This window comes from Coniophora puteana, assembly GCF_000271625.1.
Source record: "Coniophora puteana RWD-64-598 SS2 unplaced genomic scaffold CONPUscaffold_1, whole genome shotgun sequence".
Classification (NCBI taxonomy): Eukaryota; Fungi; Basidiomycota; class Agaricomycetes; order Boletales; family Coniophoraceae; genus Coniophora; species Coniophora puteana.
Window position 1 is genome coordinate 3,640,052 of NW_006913053.1, and position 12,651 is coordinate 3,652,702.

At 56.8% G+C, this 12,651-nt stretch overlaps 6 protein-coding genes across 6 annotated transcripts; 2 read left to right on the plus strand and 4 right to left on the minus strand.

Annotated features, from left to right (window-relative positions):
• Positions 1–280: 280 nt before the first annotated feature.
• Positions 281–1,266, minus strand: CONPUDRAFT_79328 (uncharacterized protein). Its single transcript, XM_007764658.1, has 5 exons — positions 1,206–1,266; positions 1,065–1,141; positions 768–887; positions 630–701; positions 281–582 (listed from the first exon to the last, which is right to left on the minus strand). Exons 1-4 carry the CDS (start codon positions 1,221–1,223, stop codon positions 689–691), a joined length of 228 nt encoding a protein of 75 aa, XP_007762848.1. The 5' UTR covers positions 1,224–1,266; the 3' UTR covers positions 281–582; positions 630–688.
• Positions 1,267–2,075: 809 nt separating this feature from the next.
• On the minus strand, positions 2,076–2,453 carry CONPUDRAFT_149205 (uncharacterized protein; the record flags this gene model as incomplete). Its single annotated transcript, XM_007765559.1, has 3 exons — positions 2,076–2,156; positions 2,213–2,361; positions 2,420–2,453. 3 exons carry the CDS (start codon positions 2,451–2,453, stop codon positions 2,076–2,078), a joined length of 264 nt encoding a protein of 87 aa, XP_007763749.1.
• A 1,229-nt stretch (positions 2,454–3,682) lies between these two features.
• Positions 3,683–4,480, plus strand: CONPUDRAFT_161771 (uncharacterized protein; the record flags this gene model as incomplete). Its single annotated transcript, XM_007765561.1, has 3 exons — positions 3,683–3,810; positions 3,863–4,055; positions 4,118–4,480. 3 exons carry the CDS (start codon positions 3,683–3,685, stop codon positions 4,478–4,480), a joined length of 684 nt encoding a protein of 227 aa, XP_007763751.1.
• A 1-nt stretch (position 4,481) lies between these two features.
• CONPUDRAFT_134458 (uncharacterized protein) lies at positions 4,482–7,761 on the minus strand (the record flags this gene model as incomplete). The annotated part of the gene is made up of 5 exons (XM_007765562.1): positions 4,482–4,750; positions 4,832–6,418; positions 6,536–6,593; positions 6,668–7,439; positions 7,498–7,761. 5 exons carry the CDS (start codon positions 7,759–7,761, stop codon positions 4,645–4,647), a joined length of 2,787 nt encoding a protein of 928 aa, XP_007763752.1. The 3' UTR covers positions 4,482–4,644.
• Positions 7,762–8,577: 816 nt separating this feature from the next.
• On the minus strand, positions 8,578–8,866 carry CONPUDRAFT_17071 (uncharacterized protein; the record flags this gene model as incomplete). Its single annotated transcript, XM_007764164.1, has 2 exons — positions 8,578–8,613; positions 8,675–8,866. Coding segments are annotated over 2 exons (228 nt in total), but the record flags the coding sequence as incomplete, so codon positions are not given.
• A 658-nt stretch (positions 8,867–9,524) lies between these two features.
• CONPUDRAFT_46458 (peroxisomal copper amine oxidase) lies at positions 9,525–12,406 on the plus strand (the record flags this gene model as incomplete). The annotated part of the gene is made up of 11 exons (XM_007764402.1): positions 9,525–9,638; positions 9,689–9,877; positions 9,928–9,947; positions 10,001–10,167; positions 10,279–10,415; positions 10,493–10,835; positions 10,882–11,035; positions 11,092–11,167; positions 11,224–11,401; positions 11,455–12,117; positions 12,186–12,406. 11 exons carry the CDS (start codon positions 9,525–9,527, stop codon positions 12,404–12,406), a joined length of 2,262 nt encoding a protein of 753 aa, XP_007762592.1.
• Between the last annotated feature and the right edge of the window lie 245 nt (positions 12,407–12,651).

Below are 12,651 nucleotides of genomic sequence, written 5' to 3' on the forward strand. Positions count from 1 at the left end.
AGCCCACGGTGCTGTGCGAATGATTACTCTGAACTTTGAGACGGGTCCAAGCTCTGCATTAACATTTGTAACGCTATAACTTTTTGGTTGAATCATTGAGGGGGCTGGTTGAAACGTCATAACCATTTCACCTTTTTTCTCTCTAGTGGGTTTGTACCGATGATTTGCCATCATGCTTAACGAAGTGGCTGGGTTGTCATCCCCTATGAAAAATGACTCCGTCGCCACCCTTTGATACTCTTTCGTACTTGTATCCCAACGAGTGGCAATATTCAAATTTCCCTTAAAGTAAGCCAATAGAGTACAAAGAGCAGCAATGTTATTTCGAATCGAAACCGTAGCGACAAAACGGTAGTGAACAGGTCTATTTACACTCTTTGACAATCATTACCACCCATTGCCAAAGAGTACGAACAAGAGCCAACGAGAGCGAATGAGTAATGAAAGCAAACCCACAGAACCCGAAACTGACCGAAATGAAAGAGTACGAAAGGGCGGCAATCGATAGCAATGCGAGTGGATGAGTGAAACATGGCGAGGAAAGTCGAATGAAGCAGAGACATTGAACTGCTGCTTGTAAACCTGCCATACAAATGAGCATCGCACGCAAGAGAGTCACCAAGGCGAACCTGTTTGGGTCTTCGAAGAGACTGCAGAAGTCACGACCAAGCGTCTCGTGTCTGTTCCTTCAAGCGCCCGAGCTAAAATATATGCGTATAAAAAATCACTGTCAGACATGCGAAGGGGAAAAGAAGTCTGGAACTCACACAGCGCGTATCTCTGCCGGTATACCCATCAGAACGCTAGTCCATCCAGCACTTATCTTCCTGATATCCTTGGGCCTTCTGCTGCAGGCGTCTCCTGAGGTTGTGTCACAGACGTGCTGGCTGACAGTGACGCATTTGCGTGATGGGTTTCCGGGAGCCTGTAATTAGACTAAAATGTGCATTCGAATAGAAAAATCAAAGACTTACCCTCAAAATGGAGCAAATGTTAACAGGGGCAAATTAAACGCACTGGCCACGTTGAGATTAGAGGCATTGCGACAGAACACACCACTCACCTCAATCCCGCCTATATCGTCTGTTTGCTTCGCCAGATGAGACACGCTGGTAGGTGTTTCTACATCTTTGGCATGAGGCTATTATTTGCACACTTTATTAGCACAAGTAGTCGCAGGCGCACGGGAAATAAGTAGTACTCACATACCAGGGAAGAACCATGCTGGTCGTGACAAACGGAGAGAGAGAAAACGTGCTGAAGCAGAGGTAAGACGGCACCAAGGCTGGTGCTAGCTGGGCAAGGGGGATGTCGTCGAGGGGAGTGGGAGACGTTGGGGAGAAAGGTGCATTCCAACAAACCTGCTTTCCCCAACGCGCCTTATCACGAAGTCAGGAGCACGACTGGATTAGGCAAACTCTTTCAGACCCCGCAGTGGCGTAGCCCCCATAGGCTGTTGTCTTCCGCTTTCACTGTTACTGCTGCAACCGGCTTGTTCTGTTCGAAATTGACACTGAGATAATTAGACCCACCTGGATCTCAGATAACCTATATCTAGTTAAAGCAAAGCTGGCATTGTATATAGCTCCCAGTGGATATAAGAAAAAGACACCACCCTTGTACCAATCAGGATTAATGATGCTACTGCAATGCTACTGTGCCATTAAGTATACCGACGTCGACGTCGCGACTCAATAGAATGGACTTGTGTTTGCACTGACACAATTTGGTTCAAGGGGATTCGAAACGGACCCAGAATCAGTGTCATAAGCTAATATTCAGATTGGAATCGAACACCGGGTTGACGATGTTTGGTATGGAATTCAATTTCCATTCTCGCATTTCGACATCTTCTGTACTATTTCAGGCTATGATCTGGGCCCAATGGAGTAGAATGAGTGCCAAAGAGAAGGAACCTACTACAATGAGTAGCTACGGAGTCATTTTTCATAGGGTGTCATCACTTGGCTGAGTAAGGACAATTGCTCATATTTTACATTCACGACTCGAGGCGTGATACGACGACATGGATTATGGGATTGTACAATGGAATTTCTGCACCTAAGCGGCTACGTTTACTCGTTCTGAAGATCATCGAGAGCCTGCTTGGAACGCTCCTTCGCCTCCTCGGAAATGTTAGGGTTCTTGAGGGTAGCCTACGTCACATGAACAATCAGTCGGTGATAATGAAGACAATAGGGGAATATGTCACCTTGTGGCCGCCGATGACATTACCCATATTTTTCCCTTCAACATCCTGGCTTTGCTCGGGGAGCTGACCTTCGCCCTCCATCTGGTCGAGGACCTTCTGCGAGTTTTGCTTGGCCCCCTCCGAGATGTTAGGGTTGGCGAGAGTCGCCTCTGCGAATATTGAAGGGGATAAGAAAAATGTTGAGCGGTGCGAGTGGTGCGGACATACTGTGACCGCCAGCAATGTTTCCAGGGTTAGCCATTATGAGAGTGTGTTTGTTTGGTTTGGGGTGGTTGGTGAAAGTGTATTCGAGCGGGGAAAGTGTTGTTGGCCCTCAGCGACACGAACGCCCAGTCTTATATATTGATCGCGGGGGGAAACGAGCTTCGTCATATCCTGCGTCAACGATTATCGACTCTGACCCGTGAAGTCATCGTATTGATGGAATGCTGGACCTGGTGGGCGATCCTGTGGATTGCTTCACGTAAAGGGGCTTCTGGCTTGGATCAGGAATCAATTACACGTGTGAGGCAGTCTGTCTGCCCATCGATGGGCGATAGAGGTACGCATCGAGCCTTGGCTGACGCCTAGAGCAGACTCTAGTGCTATGGGACTCACCACCAATATTTATCAGACGAGGGACTCCAGACCAGAAAGAATCTCAGTACTGTACGGATGACAAGGCGCCTCCAGCTCACAGAACAGCACCCAGTGCGACATGTCGGGTTTCTTGGAACACCAAGACATATGCGCGACAAAGAGTCGTAGTGTCTGACGTCAAAATTGTCGGGGATTCGGCACAGCGGGGTCACCAACGGTGAGCGCCTGAGCAGCGCTGACGCAGAAGGCGTCACCGTAACGTAAAATTATGCAAAGACTTGGAATTGAAGTTGGAGACAAAGGCGGCGTATGGTTCTGTGGCGCTAGTGATACAGTCGCTAGCTCCAGATTACAGGGTCACGAAGGTTTCACTGGAGCCAGATATGCAGACATTACGACGCAGACTGGTTCACTCTTCGAAGGTTCAGGAAGTAGTCCTCGTTTTCCGAGCCGAGCGACTTGAAGAGAGCCAGTTCGCCTCCATCCTGTTGACATGAGCGACCTGAGTAGTAGAGATGAATCCATGAGATCTTTTCTGACGGTGAATCGTATGTCTAGTGCAGAACATCCTGTTGCAGCGTCCTGCATCTGTGCTAGTAGCCAATTGACCGCACCGAGAGCTTACGACCGACCAATTTTTCGATTGGTGCACAGCGGAGAAGATCGCGTGTGTTTCCAGATGTCTCCCTATGTTTCCGTCATGGATGACGGATCGCCAAGCTAAGCGGCTGGAAGTTCGAATCGAAGTGACTATCGACATTCCCACGCTAACGTTCCCGGTTCATGAGCATCCCACGTGATCGTGTCCTCTGCGCGCGCTGCAGAGATGTCGTCAAGCCCATGTTTCCGTCACTCGCTACCGCCGTCCATGCGCACGAGTGAAGCTTAAGCATGTTCTCGCTCTTCCTCGTATTTTCCCTGCTCTTGTCATGCAACCCTGTACTCGCAAACACCGAAATCGTCAACTTTGGCGTTGTTGAAGACCACCTGCCGCTCACCATACCCGCCAGCGAAACGTGGTGAGCCGCCTCCGCCATGATGGTCTCCGTACCAAGACTCCAAGACATGCAGGCCGGTTCTCCGCCCGAATAACAGCGAAACGAGATGGGAAATACGACCTGCAGAGCTAGGAACGCATCTGCAGTCCATCTGCGAGCCGCTGCACGAAGGGTGCCCGCACGAATCCTGGTTCGCGCTCGACCTGGACGCGCCTCCTTGGGAGAGATACGACAAGTTCACGTTCCGGATATCCTACGCTGCTTTTGTACGTCCCCCACTTCAATACAACTGCTGCGAGGCAGAGGTAACTGATCTCTGCCCCTCCAGAACCCAGCAGACTTTCAGATAAACATCCATACTCTGCCCGAGACGACCACATCACCCCGTCGAAAATACGCACGCGTCCGCGCAGTCGACACCGGCGTCCTCACCCCCAAACCCGGCTACCTATCCACCACCGACGCTGCGATACCCGACTCCGACTTGATACCAATAATCATAGTCCTCGAACCTCTCCTGCTCGACGCCGTCCCCGCCTCGCTCGCGCCCGTCGTCGGCTTCCTCGCGTTCTTAATCGCATGCGGAATAGGCGCCACCAGCATCGCCTGGCCACACCTTTCAGCGCTGGCAACGCAAGCGCACTGCGAACTGTCGGACGGCGTACAGCAAGAGGACAAAAAACGCCAATAGGCACCACACTCTTCACGCGTGTGGTTCTCTGTATTTCAGGCATACTCCAATCGTTATAGTGATAATAGTCATCTCATCGCAAATAATTTAAGCACCATATTCTGCTTCTCTCCAGTTTGTGTTTATCTGCTCCAATTACGATAGCCAGCGTCTTGACAGTATCCTCACGCGACGCTCTCCAGCTCGCCGAGATGCACAGCAGCGAGGAACGCGAGCACGATCTCCACGCGCGGGCCGTGCAGCGGTATATTGAGGTTGAGCGGCTTTTTGCTGCCCGTGCCCGACGCGGCGGATCTCGATGACGAGGACGGCGACATGGGCGGCGCGTGGCCGAGGCCGTTGAAGTTGAACGATGCGCCCGTGCCCGCGCTCGGGGCTGCGTCGCGCTCCCGCTGGGCCTGGCGCGCTGCGACCGGGCTGAGCAGGATGCGTAGGGCGTCGAGCGACTCGAGGAGCACGGCGCGGCGTTCGGCGCTGTGGTGAGCGTGTGTGTCTTCGGAGAACTCGGATGAGGGCGGCGGAGTAGGCAACGAAGAGGACGAGGGGCCGGGGGACGAGCTCGAGGACGCGGAAGGTGGGACTATGGGGGTCGAGGACGAGGAGGACGAGGACGCGATAGGGTGGGTGGTGCCGTTTGCTGCTTCTCCTTCAGCCGCGAGCCATCCTTCCTCCGGGGTAGCTGGCAGAACCGACGACGACGTCGCAGGCATCATCGGCGGCGGCTCGATCGCCAGCTTAAGCTTCCCCGCCGCAGCCCCGCCGCGCATATACGAATGCGGCTGCACGCCCACCGCCCACCCGCCCGCGAGACGCTCGAGCACCTCGACGAACTCGGCCTGCGCCATCGAGCGCGGCGGGAGGAACACCGGATACCCCTCGAGACTGTCCACGAGGACCGCCGCGCGCGGGAAGGCGTGCAGCAGCTCGCCAAAGGACCCGAGCATGAGCTGCGCGAGCAGAATGCTGAAGTGCGACTCGACGAGGAGCGGGTGGTACGTCGTGAACAGCGCCGGCAGGACTGCGTCCATATCCGCCAACCCCCCTCCCGCAGCAGCAGAAGCAGCGCTCCCGGGGCGCACGCTCTCAGTAAGCATAAGCGCCATCTCCACACGCATGGGCACGCTCATCTCCGCCGCGGCGCGCGGATCCGGCGGGGGCCCCTCGATACTATCGAAATGCGCCAAAAACCGCTCATGGTCTCGCACCGCCTTCCTCAGCAGGCCAAACACCAACGCGCGGAACTCGGCGTCGCCGAGCACAATTTCGTACGCCCGCGCCTTGGGCTCGTCCGCGCGCCCGAGCGGCCCCGCCGGGTTCCCGACCTCGACGCCCCCGAAGCGCCCGTTGTCGATGTAGCACAGGCGCGGCTCGCCGCCGTCGAGCGCGGCCGGCGCGCTGTCGATTCCCTCGAGCGCGAGGATCGCGTTCTCGATGAGGTGCACGGCGTGTTGGAGGTACGCGGCGCCGCGGAGGAAGAGCAGTTGCGGCTCGAGCGGGTCGGGTGCGTCGGGGAGCACGGACGGGTGCACGGGCAGGGGCTCGTCGTCTCCTCCTCCCGCAAATCCCGGTCCGAGTCCCCCTGCCCCGCCTACTCCGCCGCCGCCTCCACCCGCCGCGGCGCAGCAATCCGCTGTCTCTGCAGTCCGTGAACTCGTCCCATTCGGCGGCGCCTGCCCCTGCGTCTTCTGACGCGCCCCCTTCTTCTTCTTCCCTCCCTTCCTGCCGTCCGAAGCAACAGACGACGGATAGTGATGCGCCATCCGCGCCCGGCGCTGCGCGCGCGTCTCCTTGAGCGCGAACGTAAAGTCCTTGACCGCGGGCGCGTACTCGTCGCGGAAGCAGTGCACGATGCCGCGCGTGCGGTAGAACTCGAGCCGGTGCGGCTGCGCGGCGATGAGCTCGTCGAGGACGTGCGTCGTCGTCGAGTCAGCCAGCTGGCTACAAATGCGGGGCAAAGCAAAGCACGGCAAGGCAAAGCACGGGGATGCAGAGCGATGCGTGGACATGTGAGATCACGGGCATAAGGCTGGCGCAGAGCAAAGTGCAGGGACCGACCGCGAGGGAATCTTTTCGTGGAAGAAGTGGACGTAGCGCGCGTCGATGTCGTGTGGATCTGCATAAAGTTACAATAATGTCCGTCGTATGCAATGTCGTAAATTAAGCACAAGCGACTGAACATGTACTCACCGTGCTTGAGCACCCGCTCCGCGATATCGTCAAACACGCTCCCGCCCTGCATGACCATCACACTGCTCGCGATCTCGTCCGCCTTGTACGCCGCCGCGAGCTTCTGCACCGCCAGCGCCCTGAGCCTGTGCACGCGCATCGCGCTCATCGCGACGTTCCTCCCGCCATTATTCACCATCCCCGACCCGTCCAAGCCAAGCGCCTGCGCGGCCCACGCGCTACCTCCGCCCCCGCCCATGCCCATACCCCCTCCACCTATGCCTCCTCCGCCGTAGCCGCCCCCAGCGCGCATCGAGCCGAGCGCAGCGGCAGAGAGCCCCGAGCTTGCGCGCACAGAGAGCTCCGAGGCCTCGTCGATGAGCCGTCTGATCGCGGTCACGTTTCTGAACACGCCCGGATCAATCGGGGGCGGTGTCGCTTTGCCCGGCGGGGGCGCTGGGAACGGCGGTGCGCTCGGGGAGAGCGGGATGCCGTGTGTATGTGCGTACGGGGTGCTGCCCCCGCCTCCGTAACCGCCTCCGTAGCCCACGCCGCCGCCTGAGAATGTACTTCGTGGTGAATCGGGTGGTGTGTACTCTGCGAGCCTGGGGAAGGCGCGGTCGCGCTCGCGGAGACGTGGCGTGCGCGAGTATTGCGAGCCGAAGTTGGAGTACGGGCTCTGCGGGGGTGGGAGCGCAGGGAGAGATGTGTCTGGGCTGGCGAGCGTCGCGGGATCGAGGTTCAGGACCAGAAGGCTCTCCAGGAGCTCGAGCGGGAGCTGCAGCCAGGGACCCTGAGGAAGGAGAGGTGAGATGACGCCACGGTGGGGTGATAAGATCCGGGGCACGTACATGGTAGGAGCTGATGTACCGCCAGTGCTTGTTGCGGCTGATGCAGAGCACGGGGGGCCGCTCCGTGTCCGGAGTGTGCTGCTTGGAGGCGTCGCTGCCGCTGCCGCCCTGCTTGGACTTTGCCTTCTTTGTCTTCTTCTTCTTTTTCTTCTTGCTGGTGGTGGACGCGGCGTCGTCAGGGGAGGGGGAGAGGGGGGAGTTGGCGAGGACGGGAGAGGTCTCACTCGAAGTTATGCTGAACGGCGACGTCGTTCCCTCGGACATGGGCGACGGGAGAGACAAATAGCCCGATTCTGGCACGGAGAGTCTCTCATGTTGCAGCGACATGTTAGAGACAAACAGAATCACATCTCAGATATCCCAACAAATCATCTTACAAAACAGGAAATCTCATGACGTGACTTGTCCTCTTTCCTCTTTCACCCCACAGCTGATCCTTTTCTCATCAGTGTGAAAGCAAATCAACGGCAAAAAGGTTGCTGCAGAAGTCCAACCTATTATTTACTACTGGCAGACTGCCTTGACTTTCGTGGAGGATTCGACCGAGAGACCGGTTTCGTCTCCTTTGCGCCGTTCGCCAGCTTGCCCTTCGATGGCTGGTGCTTCTTTCCTGCACCCTGTGTATCTGCCTCACTGTCCTCGTCATCGACCTTCCTGCTCTTGCTAGGTGGTTCCGCCTCATTTCTCTGCGTATCGTCCTGTTCGTCGTCCGATTGTTCCTTGCCCTCGGTTTTGGAAGGCTCAGCTTCGTCGAGCTTACGCTTCGTGCCCTTCTGACCCTCCGACCCCTCCGACTCTTCACCTTCTGCATCCTCATCAACCTCTTCGCCCTCTGCGTCCTCGTCTGAGCCAGGCTCCAGCGTTTTTAGTGGATCCTATGATCATCAATGAGTCCGGTGCGGGGCTAAGAAATGCGACGTAACTCACATGACCCCAGTTCTTGAGGCTAATGGTGCTCTTTGTGTTATCGAGCTCTTCCTTTGTCTTCGTGTCCTTCAAGCGATCCTCCTGAGCCAAGTGACGACTATTGTAGCTGCATGCACATAAGCATCCGGGTGCAAGACTTGAGAGGGAGTAAACGTACGCGACCACCTTTCTCATATGCTGAAGATCCTCCTGCACGTTAAACCAATCGACGTTAATGAACAATACCCAACGTCCCAAGTAGAGCCCGTACCTCGTCATACTTCTCCGGTTCCTTCGTAGGGTTCTTCTTCAGAATGGCGACAATCTTGTGTCCGCTCTCGAGACCAACGCCTGTGCCGGCCTGGTGACTCTTGTTGGTCTCGAGCCACGCCTCAAGCTCTTCGACGGTCATGTTGACCTGCTCGTTGAATTTCTCGATCATCTCCTCCGCGGACTTGACCATGGTGGCGTTTCGAGATGAATCACAGCTAATACAAAGTTAGGGGGTAGGCTTGTCTTGGCTTTTGCAGAGAATGAGGATAATGTGAGTGGGTGATGGAGGCGATTCAGAGTCTGGTTTGAATATTTATGACGGTGTCTGAGATGAGGCCGAGGATCGAGCGATGACGCGCGCCCACCGCCAGGATGTCTCATTGATGACCTATGCGTGCGGGGGGCGCCTCACGCGGGACCGAGGCCCTCGTTAGCGCCTTCCATATGTTACTGAGCGGTTTCATGATCGACATCGGGGCCAGGGTCGAATGGGGCGGAGTGCAATGTCCGATCCGAGAGCCCGAAAACCGAGAAGGTGTCTAGATAAGGGATGAATTCATATCTAAGCGAGATAACGAGGTCATGCGTTGGAGGCCTGTGACAAGCGCGCGACGCCGCCCAACGTCTGCGACCGCGTTGGTGTGCTCCTACTACAATTTTATTCTCACTGTGACTGACATTCTCCGCTCGGAAGGGCGATTGCGAGGCTAAGCTCTTTTATCCCATAAAGATCCGGATAGTGGTCCTCGTAACTCGGCCCGCATATATAAGCACTTGACCTCACCGCCCAACCGCTTATCTGCCTCCCCCAGCCTGTGCTTTAAGCTTTAAACACAGAGTCCGTCGAGATGTCGCCGACCCCAACTCTCCCCGGAACCGCATCCGCCGTCGTGCAGGACAAGGCCCCTATCAAGGTCCCGACGACCTTCAAGCACCCGCTCGATCCGCTCACCCCTGAGGAGGTAACCCGGCTCGTCTTTGATTCAGCATATTAATTAGCTGACCGGTGCAGATCCAAGCTGTCACTCTCGCAGTGAGACACCACATCGCGGCAAAGACGCAGATCAACGCTGTGCGCTTCATCACATGCTCTCTCTGTCCCCCGCCCAAGAGAGCCGTCCTCGCCACGCTAGGTATCCCCCTCTTCCCCGGTGGACAGCCCGAGGCGGTGACGCCCATCCCTCGCAAGGCCGAAGTTGACGTACGTTGTCCTTCATCATCTCCACCGCTCGCGTGCTCACCTGCGTTCAGTTCATCGACGTAGTAAATGGGTGTGTCACCTTTGCCATTTAATTTCTCGCTGTCACTCATACGGAACACACAGACCGGCATACAACACCGTCCTCTCGCTCGAGAACGGCATCTGGTCCGTCGATACCCTTGAGCCCATCCCTAAGGGCAGCGAGCCCCAGATCACGCCAGAGGAGCTCATCGCCGCAGAGACCATCGTGCGCAAGGACCCCCGCGTCCAGGAGCTCTGCAAGCAAGTCGGTACGTGCAAACACACGACCTTCGACTGTGGCGCCTCCACGAGGCACACCTTCGCATCCCGCTGACTTGGCTGACTGAATTGGACCTGGTGCCATGGCCCGGATCATGCAGGTATCCGTCCAGACCAGCTTTGCGCCGACGGATGGGCTATTGGCTACGATGCACGGTTTCCGGAGCACCTCAGGCTCCAGCAGGCTTTGCTCTTCGCGAGACTGGACGAGCACGAGAACCTTTACGCCCACCCTTTGGTGAGTCCAAACAATCCACTCCACTCCACTCCAACCATCATGCATACACTTCCTGACACATCGATGGACAAACGCAGGACTTCGTCCCCGTGATCGACTCCGTCCAGGAAAAAGTCATCCAGATCGACTTCCCGCCGATCTATAAGAAGAAGCCCGACGGCTCCATCGGGCTCTCCGTTGCGGACACGACGCCCGGCGCGCTCAGCAACGACGACCTCGCGCTCTCGGGCCGCGAGCGCATCCCGCCCCCGCTCAAGCGCTACGACTTTTTGCCGGACCTGCGCGCGAACGACCCGGAGTGCCCGAAGCCACGCGAGGACGTTAAGCCGCTGCATATTGTCCAGCCGGAGGGCGTCAGCTTCAAGATGAACGGGCACGAGCTCGAGTGGCAGAAGTGGAAGATGCATATCGGTGAGATGGGTTTTCTGCGTGGTTTTTCGAGGCGATGTTTATATGTTTTCTTTAGCATTCAGTCATCGTGAGGGTGTTGCGATCTCCACTATCACGTACAACGACGACGGTGTCGTGCGGCCTATTTTCTACCGTCTTTCGGTGGCGGAGATGGTCGTCCCGTATGCTGCCCCCGAGTTCCCGCATCCCAGAAAGTTTGCGTTTGATACGTGAGTCGATCACGCGGCTTTTACTCAGCCACCGTATGCTAATGTCGATGTGGCAGGGGTGAGTATGGTCAGGGTACCATGGCCAATGATCTTTCTCTGGGCTGCGATTGCCTCGGCAACATCCATTACTTGGTGAGTGTCTCTGGTAAAAGCCATCGCGTCCATGCAGACTGATTGCAGGTTGTTAGCCTGGTGCATTCGTGAACCACAATGGCTCTGCTTTTGTGATCGACAAAGCCGTCTGCATTCACGAGGAAGACGCAGGTCTCCTGTGGAAGCACACGGATTACCGCCCGGGAGGTCGTGCGCAGACCGTCCGCCGCCGCCGTCTCGTTGTCAGCATGGTCACCACGCTTGCCAACTACGGTACGCACACCTGTCTCTTTCTCTGCCGCGTCGAAACTAAGCTCTTGTCGTAGAGTACATCTGGAACTACATGTTCTACCAAGACGGCAACGTCGAGCTCGAGATCCGCATGTCCGGCATCCTGCAGGTCTACGTCGCCAGCCCAGACGAGCCGAACCCGCACGGGACGACGATCGCGCCGAACATCAACGCGCAGCACCACCAGCACATCTTCTCGCTGCGTGTCGACCCGATGCTCGACGGGCTGTACAACAGCGTCGTCGAGTCCGACATCGTCGCGCTCCCGCAGCCGACGGGCTCCGCGGAGAACTTCTACGGGAACGCGTTCGCGGTGCGCGACACGGTGCTGCGCGCGCAGGCCGAGGGCGCGCGCGACTTTGACTGGGCGCGCGAGCGGAGGTGGCGCATCGTGAACCCCGCGACGCGGCACTACGCGAGCGGGAGGGAGGCGGGGTACAGTGTGGCGATGAAGAGCGGGCTCACGCCCGTGCTCGCGAAGGAGGACTCGTTCGTGCAGAGGCGCGCGACGTTTACCCAGAAGCCGGTGTGGGTCGTGCGCGACGAGGAGGGGCCCAATGGCGGCGGCGGGCGCATGTGGCCGAGCGGCAAGTATGTGCCGCAGACGAAGGGGGAGCCGGTGGATTCGGTGGCGACGTGGGTGAAGGAGGGCGGGGGCAGCATCGAGAAGGAGGATATCGTCATGTTCCTCACTGTCGGTGCGTTCTTTCTTCTTCTTTGCCTGTCGAGGATGCGCGCACAGGGGCTTATACGCATGGGATGGTAGGCATGACGCATATTGCGCGCCCCGAGGACTGGCCTGTGATGCCCGTCGAGCACGTCAACGTCACGTTCAGGCCCAATAACTTCTTCAAGATGAACCCGAGCATGGACGTGCCTGGGGTGAAGGACACGCACAGCAAGCTTGCGTTTGGAGGTGGTTCTGAGAATGGGACAAATGGGACAAATGGCAATGGCTCGAACGGGGCTGCGTGCTGCAATCACTGAGTACTGAGCTCGCGGTTCCGACATATGGTGATCTTTAGGTGGGATTTATAAAGCATGTATTTCTTGCGTTGTACGACATCTTTTGGATAGGCTAGTACTACCATCTATCATCTTGCTGATATCTTGTTTCATACACCAATACGCCAATTATCTAGCTATCATTTAGCCGCATCCCTAGCGTACCCGCTTTCTTGATGTACAAATACGAATTGTGTACTTGTAGAAAGAACGTCTTTAGCGAAGAA